The sequence below is a fragment of the Anastrepha ludens genome, chromosome 5 (assembly GCF_028408465.1).
Source record: "Anastrepha ludens isolate Willacy chromosome 5, idAnaLude1.1, whole genome shotgun sequence".
Classification (NCBI taxonomy): domain Eukaryota; kingdom Metazoa; phylum Arthropoda; class Insecta; order Diptera; family Tephritidae; genus Anastrepha; species Anastrepha ludens.
This window is the reverse complement of record NC_071501.1, coordinates 64,061,621-64,083,156: the sequence shown is the minus strand read 5'-3', so window position 1 is coordinate 64,083,156 and position 21,536 is coordinate 64,061,621. Positions and strand designations below refer to the sequence as shown.

General features: G+C 35.3%; 1 protein-coding gene across 1 annotated transcript in view; it reads right to left on the bottom strand.

The window, feature by feature from the left end:
- The window catches only part of LOC128864325 (uncharacterized), a 113,579-nt gene extending 99,179 nt beyond the window's left edge, over window positions 1-14,400 (bottom strand). The window contains exon 1 of the mRNA XM_054103934.1: window positions 14,100-14,400. Within this exon, the coding sequence (XP_053959909.1) occupies window positions 14,100-14,186 (87 nt within the window). The 5' untranslated portion in view covers window positions 14,187-14,400. The remainder of the gene's footprint in view (window positions 1-14,099) is intronic.
- Window positions 14,401-21,536: the final 7,136 nt, after the last annotated feature.

The window sequence follows — 21,536 nt, the reverse complement described above, 5'->3', positions numbered from 1 at the left end:
CCCAATACACTTCTCAAAATTTCAATGCCATTTAAAACAGTTTAACTGTTTGAACAAGTTCTTATATAGAAATTACATCTTGAATTTCGAAAACAATATTATTTCGGATTCGAAGGCCTTTTGGCAATTCATCAAATCAAAAAAGTCTTGCTCAATGGTGCCAAACAATGTTTTTTATAATGGTAAATATGCAAATTCTGCCATAGAATCTGCCAATTTATTTGCTGACTTTTTTTGCTCTAATTTTGAACCCGACCTAGACTCCGATTCTAGTTTGCCCTCTAATAGTTTTTCACCTCTAAATTTTGGGACTTTGTACCTATCTGTTACTGATGTCGTCAAGGGTATTACGAAGCTTAAGTCTACAACGAAAACTGACTCGGATGGCCTTTCGGGCATTTTGCTGAAGAATTGCTTGTGTCTCGCTGAGCCTCTTACAATTATATTCAATAAATCGTTGTCCTCTGGTATCTTTGTTGACGACTGGAAATTTACTTCCATTACGCCTATATTTAAGAGTGGAAATAAAAACGATGTTAGCAATTACAGACCGATTTCGAAGCTTTCGTCTGTCTCAAAACTTTTTGAGATAACAGTAAATGATAAGTTATATTTTGCTGTCAAAGGCCTAATATCTACCAACCAACATGGTTTCGTTGCAAGTCGCTCCACTGTCACTAACTTGTCTATTTTCAATGATTACTGCATTTCAGCCTTCCAGAACAGATCTCAAGTTGATGCAATTTATACAGACTTCTCTAAAGCGTTTGACAAAGTATCGCACCGAATACTCTTGTCGAAGCTTGCATCATTGGGTATACACTCCACTTTTTTGTCTTGGATCAAATCATATTTGTCCAACAGACACTGCGTTGTAGCCGTCGATAATACGACATCCCGTGCATTTATTGCATCCTCCGGTGTCCCACAGGGAAGTATTCTAGGACCCCTCCTCTTTATACTCTTTATTAACGATATTGGTTCTTGCTTTTCATTTGCAGAACACTTGTTGTATGCTGATGATCTTAAAATATTTGCGGTGATTAACAGTGTTAGGGACTCTGAAAAGTTGCAAACCGACTTGCACAATGTCCGGAACTGGTGCTATTTAAACCATCTGTCACTAAATATTAGCAAATGCTTTCACGTAAAATATGCTAAATCAAACAACACTTTGCATACTTCGTATAATATTGCTGGCTTACCTTTGCAATCCGTTGAGGAAATTAAAGACTTAGGCGTTATTTTCGACTCTAAGCTGAATTTCACCAGCCATGTTAACCACGTCATAAGACGATCATATGCGATGCTAGCATTCGTTCGCCGAAATTGTTCTGCATTTACCAACCCACACACTCTCAAAACATTGTATTGTGCTTTTGTTAGATCAAGATTAGAGTATGCCGCTATTATTTGGAGACCGTACCAAATAGGTCTGTCTAATCGGATTGAGAGAGTGCAGAAAGTCTTTCTTCGTTTTGCGCTCCGATCTTTAAACTTTTCTGAACCTGTGCCATCGTACCGCTCTCGATGTTTACTAATTGACTTAAAACCACTTGATAGCAGACGGTCTATTCTATCGTGCTCATTTATTATTCGTATTATTTCTGGATCTATTGATTGTCCTTCCCTCTTAAGTAAAATTCAATTTAATATACCCAATATGAGGCTCCGACAGTACGAAACCTTTAAAATTGGCTTCTCGAGAACCAACTATGGGATGAATGCTCCGATTCCTAGGGCATGTTCAGATTTAAATATGTTTTTCAATTCTTCTGGTGCTGATTTTACATGGCCGTATGGCATCTTAGTCAATCATCTTAAATCGTTCTTTTCTTAGTAACTAATAAACTATTGTACATTAGCTTAATATAGTCTGTAAGAATGTATCCATTCAAAGACAATAAATAAATAAATAAAATAAAATAAAATAAAATAAAATATTGCATAAACATTTGACTGTCAAAAAAATTTGTTCGCGTTGGATCCCACACAATTTGTCAATCGCTCAAAAAAAGGCTCGTGTCGATTGGTTGAAGTAAATGCTCAAAAAATACGATCGCGGGGCTTCGAAACACGTCTATGACATCGTGACAGGTGATGAATCATGGATTTACGCGTATGAGCCCGAAAGTAAACAGCAGTCGACTGTATGGGTGTTTCAAGATGAGTCAAATCCAACAAAAGTTGTTCGCGCACGAAGCACCTCCAAGCAAATGGTCGCCTGTTTTTTTGGAAAAACTGGACATGTCGCAACCGTACCACTAGAACAACGCAGAACAGTAAATTCTGAGTGATACACAACCATTTGTTTGCCAGTTGTTTTCCAAGAAATTAGGAAAACCAATCGCCAAAGACGGATCACTCTTCACCAGGACAATGCGAGCTCTCACACATCGGCTCAAACAACTGCATTTTTGAGCACCCAAAACATCGAATTTATGGGTCATCCGCCGTATAGTTTTGACTTGGCACCGAATGACTTCTTTTTATTCCCGTACGTAAAAAACAAACTGAGAGGTCAACGTTTTTCGTCACCTGAAGAAGCGGTTGCGGCATTCAGAATGCATGTTTTGGAGGTACCTCATTCAGAGTGGCAAAAGTGCTTCGACAATTGGTTCAAACGCATGCAAAAGTGTACCTATATATCTTCATGGAGAATATTTTGAAAGGCAATAAAGTAATTTTCGATGATTAAAATTTGTTTTTGTTCTCTTATCCGGACATATAAAAGGCACCCCTCGTATCTGTTAAAGAATAAACTATATGTTTATAAAAAAAAAAATAATTTAAATTAAAAAATACATTAGTAAATAGTCAAAGCTTGAGGAAATATTGAGGTGTTATAATGTTTTCTTATTGTTTCTTAAAATACTTGTACATTTTTAATATTTTGCATTACAGAAACGCATTAACATAAAACATTATAGCCGTTACAGAAGCTGATGAGTACGTGAATAAATATTTGTCTGTTCACCACTATTCTCAGTAACTCGTCGTTTGGTCTAATTAAGGAAGAGGTTCCCCATCTGTCTATAGGGCATTCAATTTATTGAATCAACAAATAACTCCAATGCATTGATATTCCTTAACAACATAGTTTGTCTGTATTTTTTAACATTTCATTTCTTTAGTTGCTTTTGCTTTCACAAGTTTTCTTTGATATCATTCTAAGCAAACAAGAAACATTTGGCTAACATTCATTTCGGACAATTAATTTTCATTATGTTTTGTATATTACCAAAAATAGTTTTAATTATTTTCTATATGCTGCACCCTTATTTTGTTCTATTGGCAAAAAAACAAAAATTAAACAGCTATTTTTCATTCTCTTTTTAGTTGTTCATGACTTTTTGTTGTGTTTCTTAAAGATAAAATTTAGAATTTTATTAACGTTAGCTCTACACTTAAGTATTATAACAGATTCGATCTGAAAAGGCATTGCACTCCGGACCAACCTGTTTGCGTAATTCCTAGTTTCATTAAGTCTGCAAATCAATTTTAGTCTGCAAAAATTAATTTTAAATTTTTAGTTGTAAATATTAACTTAATTATAAAAAAATTTACGGCGCGGACTTCTACTGAAATACGAAATAGTTGTTCGGAAGGTTGGGCATATTGTAATTCCGCGGCAGGCAGAAAGGAATCCTTTTGAGTTTGCCGTACTTTTTTTTGCATATGACAAATAGTGGCAAATCATGTGGCGTTGTTGTAGTTGTAGCAGTATAAATGTATGGGGAATGCTGCTGGAAGACGTAGAATCGACTGTCGTCAGAACGACATCAAATCATTTGTCTTTGAGGATGCTTGACTGTGTTTATCAGACAAGTGTCCTTATACCCCTCGCTAAGAAGTCGTCGCATATGGAGATAGTCGACGCAATACAATTTTTGTCTGCTCACATCTGCATTTCATTTCCCACATTTCTGTTGGCTCAGCTGCTCAATCTCGGTGAATACATGACTTCAGTACAACTTTTTTTCGTCAGTCACTTACTATGTAGACCAACTTCCATAGTTTTCTACCCAAAGTTTTTTCTATATTTTTCGTATTTTCTCATTTTTACTGCATGGCTCCAAATCAACTTTTTGAAGATCAATGTTGCGGTACTTAGTTGAATGTTTTTATATAAATTTTTAGAAAACAACCCTTAAAGAATCGAGTTCACTTGCGTTTGCTTGTATAGTATTAAGTTTTGCGCGACCGCCAGTAAATCTTTATGTATAGTAAGTACATACAAATATTTATTTTTTATTTTTTATGGCAAGTAGTTGGAACCAAATGTTGTAAAGATTTCGGGCTTCACCAAAAGGTTTATTATAGCGTGATAGCATTCGCCATTCACTGTTACTTTCCTCTAGCGCCTAGGCCGCACCAAACGGTTGTCGTCAATGGATGTAATGGCTGTTCTTAAATGACTTCGGGTTGCACTTCAGCCTATATACGGCAATTTTGCTTATTGACGTAGCCATTAAGCCAACGCAATGAACACTTTTTACAGAGCGTCGGTTTTTGTGATGATGAAGTATCAATAAATACGGAAAAAAAATGTAATTAATTTGACAGTAATCACGCGAGAACTTTTAAAAAAACCCTTATCTCTTATATTCGTGTACCTGGGCGGATTTAATTCGGGATTTGAGTTGGGTGCTTAAGAAATAATGTTTTTACAAAAAATTAACTCTCTAAATTGTGTTGGAGTCCAGATATTAAAATAAATGTTTCCAGTCCTAAATTGAGCGACGACCGCTGCAATCGAGATTTAGTCCATAAACAGTAAGCCAAAAAATTTCACAGAAAACATTACTTTAATGAATTTCTTTCTTTTATGAAAACAGCGCATAATAGAAAACTGTACTTGGTGGAGAAAAAAAACGTTCTTATATCCATTTCCTTCTTATACATAACTTCCTTATACGTAAAATGCACTGTAAAACATGCACACATACATACGTATAAAAAGATTGATACTGTTATGAATACGAATGAACCTGTTAACAATCCTATCGAATTTTTGAATTCCTTGGACTTAACAGCGTATATTGCGTGTGTTTCTCCTCATAGTTTGTGCGCCTATAATTCTTTTCCGCACCATACAGCCATCTCAGTTATGTAATGGAACTAGAATAATACACTTCTATGCCGCCTTTGAACTGCAAATGGTTTTTATGAGGAGCCTTTTCATGGCAGAAATATAATTGGAGGATTACGATTGCTTGCCAAGGCGAGTCTGCTATTAGAGAAAACTTTGTTTATCATTTGGCGTTTCATACTTGACTTTTCGAACCTGAGCACTACCAAATGGCTACAGCTGCCTTGATTCAAAATATTAGCATTTATGTTGTATACTTCTAAAAAAGAAACTGTCATACTTGAAAGGAATGATAAATTGAGAAACTCTTTTTTTAGCTCAATGAGAAAGTAAATTAATATGAAAGTAGATTATTTGCAAATTAAAAAAACGTAAAAAATATTTTTCGTAGCGAAAAATCCTTGAATTTAAGACGATTTTGACACCATTTTACAACGCCATTCACCCTGCGTCATAACCATTCCATAAAAGGCGACCCATATTTTTAGCAAATTAATGAGGAATCACTTAAAAACAAAAGCTTTGGACTGCCATTTACCAGCGTTGAAGCGATTAGCAGCTGCTCACAGCGGCAACAGTAACAGCAAAAGGAACGTGAGAAGAAAACAATCAAGTGCAAGAACAACAACAAAAATACATATTTAGTGAACTTAGTCTCGTCGTTGAAAATGTAAAGTTTTCGCGCTTTGCCGCATTTTCAACTTCATTAATTTGCATGCCGTCCGGCAGTATGGATAACGCCGCTAGCTAGTCTTTCATTTTGGAGAGTGGCATGCCACATATTTCCGTTCAAAAATTCAATAATTTCCGTTTTATTTCAGAATTTGCTCAATTTGGTTTTGTTTTTGGTGCGTATTCGGATGAGCTTTCGGGTAAAAGGAATTCCTTTACTTAGGCTCTTTTCAAGCAGAAAACCGGTTTTTAACTTGTGTAGTTGACTGGCTGCATACTTCGTTACAGAGAACGCTAAATTGGGCAAACAGACTCGCATGCATCTCTAATTTATTTCCATCAGACTGCCATTGAAACATAAGAGGATAAGCAATGTGGCGAAAGGAGAATCTACATCACAAGTTTCAAATGGAAATTCCTACCAGCGCACAGCAGTGGCCACCCATTCAAAAGTACTCAGCGCGTACAGCTCTATTGCCGCGTCAGCTAACGGAATTTTCAAGCCGCCCCTTTTATGCATACAGCTTTATCGAATTTGGCTTTCACTTCTATTTCGCTCCAATGGCTTCTCACTATAACAGCTTTCAAAAGATCTAACAGCCATCAATGCCAAAACCAACATTCTTCACGCACTTCCTTCGACATCTTCTGCTTTCGCCCTTTTCACCAATCACCTAATCGCAGTACATCCGTCCGCTTTGTAGCGACATTAACCATTTTGTCGAGCCGCGTAGCAAAGTCCTCTTTACGAGCTTTGAATGGCTTTTAAATGCGCCGGTCGCACGCGCTAACCTTCGCAATGTTTGTAGGTTAGACTGCTTGTTGGGCTCCACGTAGCTCGTTTTCAGTTAGTAAAGTTAAAACATTGAATCAACCATAAAATGAAAAGTTGAAACTCGCAAAAGTATTTCCAGTGGATTAAACCTAAAGATAAATATAATTATAAAGGTAAAGATAAAGATAAAGATAAAGATAAAGATAGAGATAAAGATAAAGATAAAGATAAAGATAAAGATAAAGATAAAGATAAAGATAAAGATAAAGATAAAGATAAAGATAAAGATAAAGATAAAGATAAAGAAAAAGATAAAGATAAAGATAAAGATAAAGATAAAGATAAAGATAAAGATAAAGATAAAGATAAAGATAAAGATAAAGATAAAGATAAAGATAAAGATAAAGATAAAGATAAAGATAAAGATAAAGATAAAGATAAAGATAAAGATAAAAATAAAGATAAAGATAAAGATAAAGATAAAGATAAAGATAAAGATAAAGATAAAGATAAAGATAAAGATAAAGATAAAAATAAAGATAAAGATAAAGATAAAGATAAAGATAAAGATAAAGATAAAGATAAAGATAAAGATAAAGATAAAGATAAAGATAAAGAAAAAGATAAAGATAAAGATAAAGATAAAGATAAAGATAAAGATGAAGATGAAGATAAAGATAAAGATAAAGATAAAGATAAAGATAAAGATAAAGATAAAGATAAAGATAAAGATAAAGATAAAGATAAAGATAAAGATAAAGATAAAGATAAAGATAAAGATAAAGATAAAGATAAAGATAAAGATAAAGATAAAGATAAAGATAAAGATAAAGATAAAGATAAAGATAAAGATAAAGATAAAGATAAAGATAAAGATAAAGATAAAGATAAAGATAAAGATAAAGATAAAGATAAAGATAAAGATAAAGATAAAGATAAAGATAAAGATAAAGATAAAGATAAAGATAAAGATAAAGATAAAGATAAAGATAAAGATAAAGATAAAGATAAAGATAAAGATAAAGATAAAGATAAAGATAAAGATAAAGATAAAGATAAAGATAAAGATAAAGATAAAGATAAAGATAAAGATAAAGATAAAGATAAAGATAGAGATAGAGATAGAGATAGAGATAGAGATAGAGATAGAGATAGAGATAGAGATAGAGATAGAGATAGAGATAGAGATAGAGATAGAGATAAAGATAAAGATAAAGATAAAGATAAAGATAAAGATAAAGATAAAGATAAAGATAAAGATAAAGATAAAGATAAAGATAAAGATAAAGATAAAGATAAAGATAAAGATAAAGATAAAGATAAAGATAAAGATAAAGATAAAGATAAAGAAAAAGAAAAAGAAAAAAATATACATAAAGATAAATATAAAGATGTACGTGTACCTACATAAAATAATGTGCCGTAGAAATCAATTATTGCTGTATAATGTTAGGTTAGGTTGCGGTGGTTACCACTCTCTGTGATCACTCAGGCCTGAAGACCCATTGTGACATCCTTACTTTCAGCTCAAGCTTCACTCTAAAAAATGATGAAATATTGTGAATGGCTGCATCTTCCAAGTTTGCTAGATATCCAAAGAAGCAAGAGTTTACACATCCATGTCGCGCAACACTTTCACTACATCCTTGTTCCGGCAGCTGCGTGGCTCATTAAAGGTAATCCCCTCACATTTCCTATGTATTCGAATTCCCGAACGGTGATTCCGAATTCAGTGCTCGGTGATGATACAAACTATTGTCCTAATGGAAGTTCGGTCGAGGTTGGTGAGGAATCCAGTCCTGTTTTCATTCATTCTAGGCCTGACCTTACTAAAAATCTATGCTGTTTCAGTGATACCATCATTTGTATCACATTTAATTTACCGTTTTATTCCACTGTACAGAGTATAGTTGGGGCAATACTCCCGATACAACGTTTCTTATAAATTTTCTAAAATTCGTACATATTAAGAAATATCAATTTAAGGACAGCGCTGCTCAGCCGGCTTGTATATTTCGCTGTAGCCATTTATCAGAAAATTCTTACACTTTCCATTTGAATTTTGTTTTCCTCTTTTATTTTTTAGTTTCCTTTAATTTTCTGTGAGGCCCTTTTTTGGTAGCTGACTATTTACAAATATTTTCAATCCAGTTGTTTCACCGCCTCTTTGCAGCGCTGTTATTTCTCCCAATTTATTTTTTGAAAAAATGCTTACTTTGCATTTTTTACCGCCGAACTCAAGGCCGTCACAACATTGAAGGCTCGTCAATCAGCAAAAGGCTGAGAAGACTCAACGCCTGACAACTGCAAGACTTTAGCGATTACTCGATTACCATAAAATGTCAATCATGATGGGTAGGAGCATACTGCGCCAGCTGCCTCCGGGCACTCATACATTTATTTGAATTGGTGATTTTTTATTACGACAAATGCGTCACGCAATCGTTACGGCATCAATAAATAGAATAATTCTTATGTACATGTGTGTGTGTGCCTATATTAAAGGGTATACAATTGTGTAGCAGTGCTCGCAACTGAATTGAGCAACGCAGATCGCGATTTCACTTGACTTGAATTGTTTTGCCAAAGGAAGCAGCAGTCACAGGAAACGGCAGTGAATGTGGCAGTGCCGGCAGTGGCATATGCCATAACTTTCTGATATTTTGTACGCATTCACGTTGCACACATATATACATAAATGTAAGCAAAATTGGAGTGTGCACTTGAATGGTGCTTTTAGCGAAATTGTTCTTCGCAATATTTATTACGCGCCATTAAAACAGTGAAACGTTTGCAACGTAGGCAAAACAATACATAGTATGTATGTATATACTAGAGGGACTCTTTTCAAGTTTTAATTTTCTAAAATAATTTTAACACGTCAGAAATTTTACGAGTGATATTCTGGAGAATGAATGACGCATTATTGCGTTTGGGGAGTAACAACTTTTGCAGATATGTTAAATTATGAGTACATATGAATAATTTTGAAAAAACGCTATCTCATAAAACAAGACTGATTGGAAAAATTTGATTTAGTTTTTATGAAAATGAATTCTAGGATTATGTCTATGAATGCCCTTTAGTCATTTTTTTAGGGTGGAGAGGCTTTGTTTGACAGCTCATATTATGATACGAGTATTAATGCTTGAATATGATTTCGGACATGTGAACAGCGCGATTAACGCGAGGCCCAATTTTCGTATATTCATCGAAGTAAATCAGGCTCTTATTTCCAAGTCATATCGCATCGATGGAAGAGCCACACGATTTCTTCATTCATCAGAATTTATACAAACATTTTTGGTATGCAGTTTTATGCTTCTTAAATTTTAGTATAATACGGTGTGTGCCTGAAGTTGCTGAATCTCGTTGATTTAAAAATCGTGGAATAGGAATGCAAAGTTTGTAGAATTTTTCCAATTTTTGTACAAAGTTTGAGAATTAAATGTTTGTGGTCTTTTCTAGGCAATGTAGAAGCACTATACTTTTATAAAAAGAATACTGAGCAATCAAAAGCGGAACAAAATTATTTAAACTGTAGAACAGTAGAACAAACCAGTTTAAAAATTGACGAGTAGAAAGTGGTAATTCGGCTAAAGTTGTTTTGTCAAAAAGTTACAGATAAATCAATATATAACGGCCACCGACTAGTTTATTTGCTGTTGCGAACGACACTTATTATTTTTTTTTTTCTTCCGTTGAAAACTAAGTGCGCTTCTGATTAGTGAAATCGAAACAGCATTGCCCCGGGGCCACCAAACCTTGGGGGTAACATATTCGCTCTGCTAGCTTCAGATCCCCAGTCAAAACGAAAAAAAATTGAAAGTGCGCGTATCAGGGCACACGTTGTGTCGAAGAATTTGCTAATTGAAAAGTAGGCTTCTTTCTTCAGTAGGCCCCCAAATTCATTAAAACATTTTTAACCAACAGAAAATTCTGAGTCAAACTTAACAATGCCTATTTAGTTTGGCTGTGTTCGTAAATGCAACATGACGCGCAAACTACAATTGCATAACAAACAGAACGTTCAGAAATGTCAATATGGCAGCACTGCAATAATCAAGCGTTCAAAAAGACAACAATTCTATCAGTTGTCACTCATAATTTCTATCAAATTTTTTACTGCATTTAACTACGATGTCTGATGAAAAGTAAGCAAAACTGTTTTATTTTAATTTTTGTATTGAAATTTAGCTAAATTATGTTAATAATAATTGTATAAATTATTATTTTTAAATTTTTAGTGCAAATCTCAGTAATGCGGAGACACAGTTATTGCTGAGAGTACGGTTGAATATGGAGGACGAGTTTAAATCGGGTTGAAGGAAAAAAATGTATTGTGGAAGAAAGCTGTGACCGAAGTTAAAAATGTAAATCCCAATATAAGACTGGACATCACCACAGCGCAGAGAAAATGCTTAAATCTCTTGGTAACGTACAAGCGCATTAAGAAAAGAAATGATTCTTCCGGTAGAGAAGCTACATCCCGGAGGTATTTTGAGGACTTCGACGAAGCTTATGGTACAAGGCACTCAATGACTCCTCCAACAGCAAATTATTAAAGTGAAACTATAAATTATTAATTTTCATAAAACTTATAAAACCTTACTTTAAAAGTGGCCCAATTCAATCGGAAATGGGAATAGAAAATGTCCTCGGGAAACGACTTTATTGTTTTAATAAACGATTTGTTTTTAGGTATTTTTCTTTTTAAAGACAAACATTTGTACCTAAACATTTTTCTCTTTGACTTCAATAGCCTTCTTTTTCTTAAATCTAAAGAAAGTCTATCTTTTCTTTGCTCACAAATTTCGTCTAGAGTTAGATTCAGCAAAATTTCCATTTTAGTATTATACGCGTTCAAAAATGCAAACAAACGTATTTGCAAATTGTCAAAAATTGTATAAGAAGTATCAAATGTCAAACTTGCAGTGTTGCCACTGATGCTTATGCTGCAAGTCATGTCGCATTTACGAACACAGCCATTGCCTTCCTTTGGAAAATGGCACTCCTCGAAGTTTTCAAATATCAATTACTATATTTATGGTCGCTTTCAATAAAATCAGCCAAATTATATCCCAATTTATACAGATGACGTATTGATATTTTCAAAGATACTCGATTTGATACTAATGAAGCAAACATTTACTGAAATCCTAACTAAAAATGGTGTATAATCTCCGATATCCGAGCCAACTTATCGTTTGAAACATGTAGCACTTTACACAAATATAATATGTCTTTAACTTAAGATATAATATTAAAGTTCCACATGTTAGCATACTTAAAGTTTTAGGTCTTATTTTTACTCTAACCTTAACTTTCACTGTCTATATTTATGAAAAAAGTTATTTACGAAACTAAATATTCTCTGTTATTGACTACGGTCTTCCAATTTATAGACATCACTAGGCAATTCACTTAAAAACTCAGATAGCGGGCAAAACATCAGGGCCTTTCCCACATGCACCCAAGGTACTTAAAAACTAGCAAGCACCCACTAGGGACCCTACGCTTTTCTTTATTGGAAGACGAATTAATGAGTTATTCAAAGAAAACGACCAGTACTGATACCTTTCAGCAACTATAGCGGTTGGACTTTCATATACTCAGACGATTAAAAAATGTCACATTATTGTTCCTTATTTTCAGCCGATGCGTATGCTGTGAAAGAAACAACCCAATGAGCAAGGATATCGAGGGGAAAATTCACAATATGCACCGATAGTATATAAACCATATCAGCTATTCAGAATATTCTCAACCTAAGTCCACTGATTGTTGGCGTATGCCGATGATATTTACATCATCGGCCTTAACAACCGCGCTGTTAGTTCTGCCTTCTCCAAACTGGATAAAGAGGCAAAGCGAATGGGTCTGGTGGTGAACGAGGACAAAACGAAGTACCTCTTGCCTTCAAACAAACAGTCGGCGCACTCGCGTATCGGCACCCACGTCACTGTTGACAGTTATAATTTCGAGGTTGTAAAGGACTTCGTATACTTGTGAACCAGCAGTAACACCGATAATAATGTCAGCCTTGAAATTAAACGTAGAATCTCTCTTGGCAACAATTGTTACTTTGGACTAAGTAGGCAACTGAGCAGTAAAGTCCTCTCTCGACGTACAAAACTAACACTCTACAAGGCTCTCATCATGCCCGTCCTAACGTATGGCGCAGAAGCTTGGACGATGACAACATCCGATGAAGTGACGCTTGGAGTGTTTGAGAGAAAGATTTCGCGTAAGATTTTTGGACCCTTGCACGTTGGCAACGGGGAATATCGCAGGCGATGGAACGATGAGCTGTATGAGCTTTACGACGACATAGACATAGCCAAGCGAATTAAGATCCAGCGGCAACGTTGGCTGGGTCATGTCGACCGAATGGATACAAACGCTCCGGCTTTGAAAGTACTCGATGCGGTACCAGCAGGTAGTAGCAGAGGAAGAGATGGCTTCCTCTGCGCTTGAAAGATCAGGTGGAGAAGGACTTGGCTTCACTTGGTGTGTCCAATTGGCGCCGGTTAGCACGAGAAAGGAACGACTGGCGCGCTTTGTTAAGCTCGGCCGAAAATCGCGTAAGCGGTTATCGCGCCAATTAAGAAGAAGAAGAAGAAGTCCACTGATATCATGCATTCAAGACAATTTGATTAAGCTCAAAAATACTCTAAAATTAATGTGAATTCCGAAAAACGAGAAAACAGTGCGCGTTCTTTTTTTGGTCTTGGATCTGCTGAACTCTTCCATTTGGACGATTGGGCTTTGCTTTCAATTTCATACGCCCATGATTCGTCACCAGTTATGACCCTTTTAAGCAAATCTGGGTCATCGTTGACGTCATTCAACAATTCCTGAGCTATTCTCATGCCACGTTGTGTTTGGTCAAAATTTAGAAATTTTGGAACGAACTTCCCTGCCACACCCTTCATGCCCAAAATTTCCGAAAAGGTTTCATGGCATGAGCCAACCGATATGGCGATTTCAACGATTTTCTTCACTTTCTCAACATTTTCATTGGTTGCTGATGTGCTGGGGCGTCCAGAGCGGGCGTCGTCATTCACATATTCTCGACTTTCTGTGAAAAGCACTTAATTCCATTTTTGTACACAAAATTTGATGCAACTTCTTTGATCCATTTTTACCGATAGCAGAAAGTCGCCGAACACAAAAACACTTGTCTTATTTATGCCTCTCACAAACAAACTTAATATGCTATATTACTAAATCCGTGAACATATCTTCGGGACGAGTGTACCAACATGAAAAATTACTATCGAAAGTCGAACGCACGTAGCCCACGAAATTTGAAAATTCATCTTATTTTTTGAACACGCTTCGTATATCTACTATTTTTATTTACTATTTAATTTTTTGTATTTATTTATTTCGCAAAAAATAGGTGAATTTGTAAAAATAAGCATTCAACTACTTTCCCCTTAAGCTTTAGCTCTCTTAAGCTCAAGTAATTTCAATGTCAGACTTACTACTATTCTACTATTCACTAAAATCATCAGCCTTTTATAAAAATGGAAGCAAATACAACAAATCACTTACCGTATTCAGATTTGTGATCTTATCCAACTCCACCGCTGTGCTGCCACGATGATGATGCAAATGTGGCAAGTGATGTGTTGTCAACATGTTGCTAAGAGCTTTTTTTGTTGCTACCCTTATTCCCCCTAAGCCAACAGTCTCTGATTTATGTATATACAGCTCACTTCACTTTCAATTTATTTACGCTGCTTTCAAAGAATTTGATCTCATATATTTTGATTATCACAATAAAGATTTCAGAGCTTATTTGCACACAAATATAATTTTCTTAAATTTCATTGTCAGCATAAATGATATTGCATTGCGCTCGCTGCATTGCAAGCCACATAAATACTCTGTAAATACATAGACACGTCAGCATTGAATCTAAACATAATAAATGTGTGTTTTTGTTGAGTTATTAGCGGTGAAATGTTGGCAGCTGACGACTGCACGACTTGATGCTAAACTTACACATACGCACACATGCACTAGCCCATAAGCAGAGATATGTTTATGTAGAGAGAGAGAAAGAAAGGCGTGAGCTTGCATTTCAAGGAGTCAACGATAAATGGTTGCTTGTTAACCGCACTCATATGTAGTCACTACTGCAGCACTAGCACTCAAACATGTCCATACATGCATCCAATGCACTTTGCTCGCCACCGCGGTTACGTGAAGGGTTGCCTAAGTGTTTTGCTCATTTTGTGAGCTGACTTGCTTTTGCTGCCGAGCTTGCTAGTTTTTAGATTTTTATTTTTAGTTTCAATTTTCCTCAGCCCTTTTCATAGCCACGAAAAACAGCAAATAAAGTGAATGAAAAGTTTTTATTTATAAATGTACTACATACACATGTGTGGATATGCGTATATGAATGTATTTACAGTGGCGGCGCTAGGCGTCGGCTTCGTCGCGGCCACCATCTCACACACCCTGGGATACTCAAAATTCTGGCCGTGGCTAGTATACTACTTAGTATACTTGCAAGGCTTTACAAAAGCGAGGGCGGCGGCGGCGCCCGACTTTTGCAAATCCGAGGCGTAACCGGGGTATTTACTGGTCGGGGCACATATCAATAACTCCGAAAAGGAAAATTCTTGATAAAATAACATTATTATTATTTTAAGCAAAATGGTATTGTATCATTTATATAAATAACTTCAACATTACGTAATAGTATTGTAGCAATATCACATTCTTATTAATAATTTTAATTAATTAATATAGAAAAAATTTCATACTATTATTTTTTTAGAACTTCAGAATTATTTTCCTTATTACAATTACATGATGTGATATTGAATACGCAATTACTAAAAGTGCAGTGTTCAAATTTCCAATCACATTATATAGTATATTTTCTTTCATGTGAGCTATAATTTTACTAATAAAAAATGTATCTGGAATATTCAAATCTTAAACGCTATTGAGAATAATATTTAACCCAATTGATTCTGTTTTCGTCAAATAAAATATTTTGACAACAAACAAACAGGTTAGAATGCGCCGACTAGTATTGTGAGGTTTCATGTTGAATTATCGGCTCTACAGTAAGTGCGGCCACACTATCATGTATATTACTGGACTGCCGGCCGCGAAAGTCTTGTAATCCGCTAGAGCGCGCTGCGGCTCGAGCAGACCTCAAAAGTCGCTCTTCCTGGAGTCAAATGCGGCCAGAAAGACCGTACTTTCGGCGGAGAGATCAAGAAAATTTATTTCGTCAAAATCAATAGTTACCTATATCTTTTGTAAGTCGTAAATACTCGTAATATTAATCAAGAAATAGATTCGATTTTATATTTACCTAGGTAAGTTAAGTACCTACCTACTTATTTTTAAACCTGCGCTATTGTTTTTTCTCGAAATAATAGAAATAATTCGCCTCCCGACCAATGCCTTCGAGTATATTTTGTATGCGTCAAAATTCGTAACAATTATTTTCACAGAGTTCTTTTTTCATACATACATACATACTTACATCTCGTGCGGTGTTGCGACAATAAGTAAGAAGTCATATGAATGAATAGGACCTACAACGAATTATTTCACTTCTCCATAGAAAGACCTTGTTTATAATAAGTTGCTTCTGCATTACGTATTCAACAAAATAAGCAGGTTGGTAGGTACCTACTTACCTTTGCCTTTTTAATAGTGACTATAAAATAAAAATATTCGATCTGTGGCATGTACGTACATACATATACAGGGTGGTCATAGATGAAATGCAAATACGAAAACCATAGATTGAGACCATTACCATTGAGACCATCGGCCCGCGACCGATCAAGGTGGCGCTCTTAGGGGCGGCCTATATCCAGCAATAGATGCATATCAGTTGAGATGATGATGATGATACAAAGTTGGCAGCTGACTCATAAATTTTGTATAGTTTTTTTTTTTTCATTTGCAACAAAAAGATTGACAAAAAATCAAGGACCTCCCTGTGTAATAATCATCAAGCAACCCTTATAATCTGTATCCTGTAACATAGCGTTCTTACCAAACTTAACTAAAAAATATTCAAGGTTATAATGTCTGGAGGACCCTCTAGAGACAGAGATGTAGGGATAAAATGGGAATCCGGTGAGTCAAAAAGAAAAAGAAAGTCTAAAACGGTTATATCCAACCAAGCTCTGAGTTCCAGTATGATTAAATTTCTTAAAAAGCCTTCTTCAGGTGCCACTGCTTCAGAGTCATGTGATAAAGTTTTATTTTCTGAAACAGAATCAGCTACAGAGTTCAATGAAACTTTTAGTCAAATTTCTGATACAATTACCTTCAACATCGAGTGAATCTGCTGTGACCCAAATTTCTGAATCGAATAAAGAGTTAAAAAGTGAGTATATGTGTGAGTCAGAAAATCAAGAGCAAGAAGTTCATTTAAGCGAGCCATTAATAGACGTTAGCCGGGGACGTAAGCCGGGGACGTAAGCCGGGGACGTAAGCCGTGTTGAACAAATGTCACTAATATAAAGATTTTGCAATTTGTCAACTGGAGCTATGGAAGAACATTTCATTGGGTTTATTGACGTCGCAGAAACAACAGGAGAGTATTTAACAAAATCAATATTACAAAACTGGAAAGAAATGATCTAGATATCCAAAACTCTCGAGGACAGGGATATGATAATGGCGCCAATATGGTCGGAATTAACAAAGGTATCAGAACAAGAATACTCAATATAAATCCAAGAGCATTCTTCACAGCATGCGGATGCCACGGTTGGAATTTACTTTTGATAGATGCAGCTAACTCTTCAACGACAGCCAAAACATTTTTCGGCTTTATCAATAAAATCAATGTGCTGTTTTCAAAGTCAAGCAAGCGTTGGGAGATAGTAAAAAAGTAAATTAAAATTGACTTTACCAACTCTGTCTGAAACGAGATGGGAGAGTGGAATCGGAGCAGTAAAAGCAATATTTTTACAATTTGATGATGTCATCGAATGTGTGAATGAACTGAAAAATAAAACTGATGATTCCGAAACTCTAAGCTACAGTGAAGCAGTCCTAAAGGAAATGTTAACTTTTGAGTTTATTGTTGCATTACACTTGTGGTATGTGGTTTTGCTACGTGTAAACAGTATAAGTTAACTATGGCAATAGGTTCAAGTCAACTTTCAAGTCGCTACTGATACTTTACGTTCATTTTGTAGCTGGATTCAAGAATTTCGAAACACAAGATTTGAAAAAAGCATAACAGAAACTAGATTATTTGTGGAGAAAAGTACTTATGAAATTCAGTCTCAATTTAAGGAAAAAAGAATAGCCAGGAAAAAACGAATGCTTAGTTACGAAAATACTGATGAACCAGTTAAATCTCCTGAAATGCAGTTCAGAGTTAATTATTTTAACACAATGATAGATGCTATAATAGTCGATACCGAATGTCGATTTACAGCGCTCAATGAATATTTTGAGCAATTTGGTTTTATTTATGATATCAATTATTTGAAATCAATGCCAAAAGAGGATCTTCTCAAACATTGTACAGATTTAGGTACAAGGCTTCGGGAAGGCGAAAACAGTGACATACAGCCTTTCAAACTATATGAAGAACTTCAGCTTTTAAAAACTAATTCACTAGACTCTATCAACGACGCGAAATAACTCATCCAATACATTTTAGAAAATAATTTAAAAGAAATATATCCAAATGTTTATATTACAATTAGAATCAAGCTCACAGTTCCGGTCAGCACAGCTTCCGCTGAGAGAAGCTTCACAAAGTTGAAATTGATAAAAACCTGTTTGAGAAACACAATGAGCTAAGATAGACTATCCGCGTTATCAGTTCTGTCAATCGAAGCTGAAATAGCGGCAAGACTTAACTACGACACAATCCTGAAAATTTTCAGTAAGGCTAAAGCCGAAAAGTTCGACTATTTTAATTTCTGTGTGTAATTATTTTTTGTCACCATTTTATTAACAATAAAACTCGTTATACTCATATTTTATTTGATAATTTGGCTCTCTTAATTTTACGTTTATTTTTCACTGCGAAGTAAAGAGGGCTCGCGAAGTTGATGCCGCCGACGAACACATTTGGTCTAGCGCCACCACTGGTATTTATAATATGAAGGTTTGTATATGTAAGGCTGCACTGAATCCACTGCCTGTTATCTCTTTACACAAGAATGAGTATTTGCTTACATATGAAAAAGTGTGTGTACAAGGTGTGTGTATTAAATGACGAAACTGATGCTGTAAGAGGGTTTTTTTATTCCATACATATGTACATATATAATTCAAAGGGTGGCAACACTATCACCTTCACATTGAATCATCAGGGGTCGGTGAATAATCATTGAGTGGTCAGAGGGTCTAGTTGTCGAAAGACAATGGGTAAAGTTGTAAAGCAGCCGCTGAATTAAGAGAGAGTTAAGAAGTCCTTTTAAATAGAACCTATTTAAAGCCGTAAACGCAATTCCACAATACGATTGTTTGTATATCAAATTTAAACATTACTTTTAATTAACAAACAAATTTAAATTTGAGCCAACAATAAATATTGCTGTCATCTCCAAACATAATTTTCATATCTTTTTTGTTATCACGGCAGCGCGCCTTTCGCATCTCTACTTCCTTGCTATTTGAAGCTCAGAAAGTCTTCTTCTGTCGTTGTGCTTTATTTTTCACCGCTTCAATGGACTCAAATACTGCTAGGTTGACATATATTTCCTTATGAATTAAATTGAAAGTCGTAGGGTGCTCCGAATACTGGGGATGATTTAACAGCTTCTTTGATACTCATTGAAGTCGGCCTCTTCCAGATGGAAGTACCAAGTAGCAAAAAATCCGGATTCGTTCTGTGCTACTATTTTTATCCAGTAAGGTTAGGTAATTTTCAATAAAATTTAATATGTCAGTACAATCTTTCTTGGCCAATTCGCGATCAATAATAATAATAAATCTCTAAGTTGCATTGAATTGTTCAGAAAATTATCAAAAATAAAACTAATTTTTAGAGGGTTATGTTTTCGATTATTATTTATGATTATTTTGTGAGTAGTTATTTTTTTTATTAAAAGTAATGATTATTTTTCGATATTTCATTAATTGATTTTTGTGTTTTTGATTTTTGTGTTTTTTTATCGAAATTAAAGCTAACTTCTGGAACGTATTATTTTTTGTTTCTCTGAAATAAAAATTACCTTTTGTGCAAAATTGTTTTTAGTAGATCGTAGATCCGAAACACTTAACCTTTTTCTTATACATATATACTGCACATGCCGGCAGTCCAAGCATTCACCCTATAATTGGTTTTCGAGAAGGTTTCGTACCGTCGAAGTTTCTTAATAGGAATATTAAATTGAATTTAACTCAAAAAGGAAAGACAGTCAATAATAATGATATAGTAATGATACGAATAATAAATGAATACCATAGAATAGATCTTCCGATATCAAGCGTTTTTATGTCAATCAATAAACATCGAGAACCGTGTGAAGTTGGCATTGAATTTCGTGCAAAATCAGTAGGCCTTAGAATAAATGAAGGCAAAACTAAATATCTGAAGGTCTCCCGCAGCGAAGAAAGACGAAGTCCTGAAAACATCCAAATCGGGATATTAACCTTTGGAGGGTGTTCAACACTTCAAATATTTGGGAGTGTTAATAAAAATGACAACAGTAGTTACGAGACAATACAAGCCAGAATAATGGCAGCAAACAAAGCATATTACGCCCACACAAATTTGCTGAAGTTCAAACTGCTCACACGTGAATGTAAACTACGCCTCTATCAGTCAATAATACTACCGGTGCTGTCCTACGGCTGCGAGTGCTGGACATTGACAAGCAAAGACGAAAGTAGCTTAAGAGTTTTCGAACGAAAAGTACTCCGAAGGGTGTTTGGCCCCATACGCTGCAACGATGGAACGTACCGAATACGCTACAACGATGAGTTGCTAAACTTATGCCAGGGAGAAGACGTCGTGAAATATAGGTATACATTAAATCCCAAAGGCTTCGATGGTTAGGGCACACTGTGCGCATGGAAGACAGCCACCCCCAAAAATCTTTTTTATAAACGAATTGCCCGAGGACGTCCAAGGTTAACCTGGCTTGGCCAAGCCATAGCCTACCTGAAAAAGCTACGAGTTAGGAGCTGGAGATCTGTTGCTATGAACCGTGCAGATTGGAAGAGGATTGTGGATGAAGCTAAAGCTCACCCTGAGCTGTAATCGCTACCTGATGATGATGATGTTGATGAATAAACATCGAGATCGTACGATGGTAAAGGTTCTGAAAAGTATAAAGAACGAAGCAGAAACGAAGAAAAACTTTTTGAACTCTCTCAACCCGATTAGAGAGACCTGTTTGTTACGATCTCCAAACCCGAGCGGCATATCTTCGATCAAACAAAAGCACAGGGCAGTGTTTTGAGAGAGTTTGGGTTAGTGAATGGCTTATAACGTGGTTACCGTGGCTTGTGAAATTCAACTTAGAGTGTAAAATAATACCCAAGTCTTTAATTTCTTCAATGGATTTTACATGAAAGCTATCCTCTCCCTTATGTACCGAATTTCGTTAATTTATGCTTAAATTAAAATATGCATTTAAACATTTTTACTATTGCTATGTATAAGGGAAATACCCCTAGTGAGTGACCGATTTCAAGCATTTTTGGAAAATCTCTTAACTAGCTTACAACTGAACTGCATACAAAGTTTAATTTTTCCTCAAAAAATATATGAAGCTGTCCACTCTGCACCGTGCGGCAGTAAAAGTTGTCAAGGAAACAATAAATCAATTTAATTTCTTAAAGGACTATAATGTTTCAAAGGGTAACATTTCCAAAAAATTATTTGAAATATTTATACTCACTCTCTGGTATTAAGATGGATATCAAATAAAAGAGAATATATCCAGATATTAAAAAGGAGCTTCATTTGTTTTCGTTTGAATTGTTCTCTTATCGTGGCATACCAGTCAGGTGAATAATAGTATAGCTTGA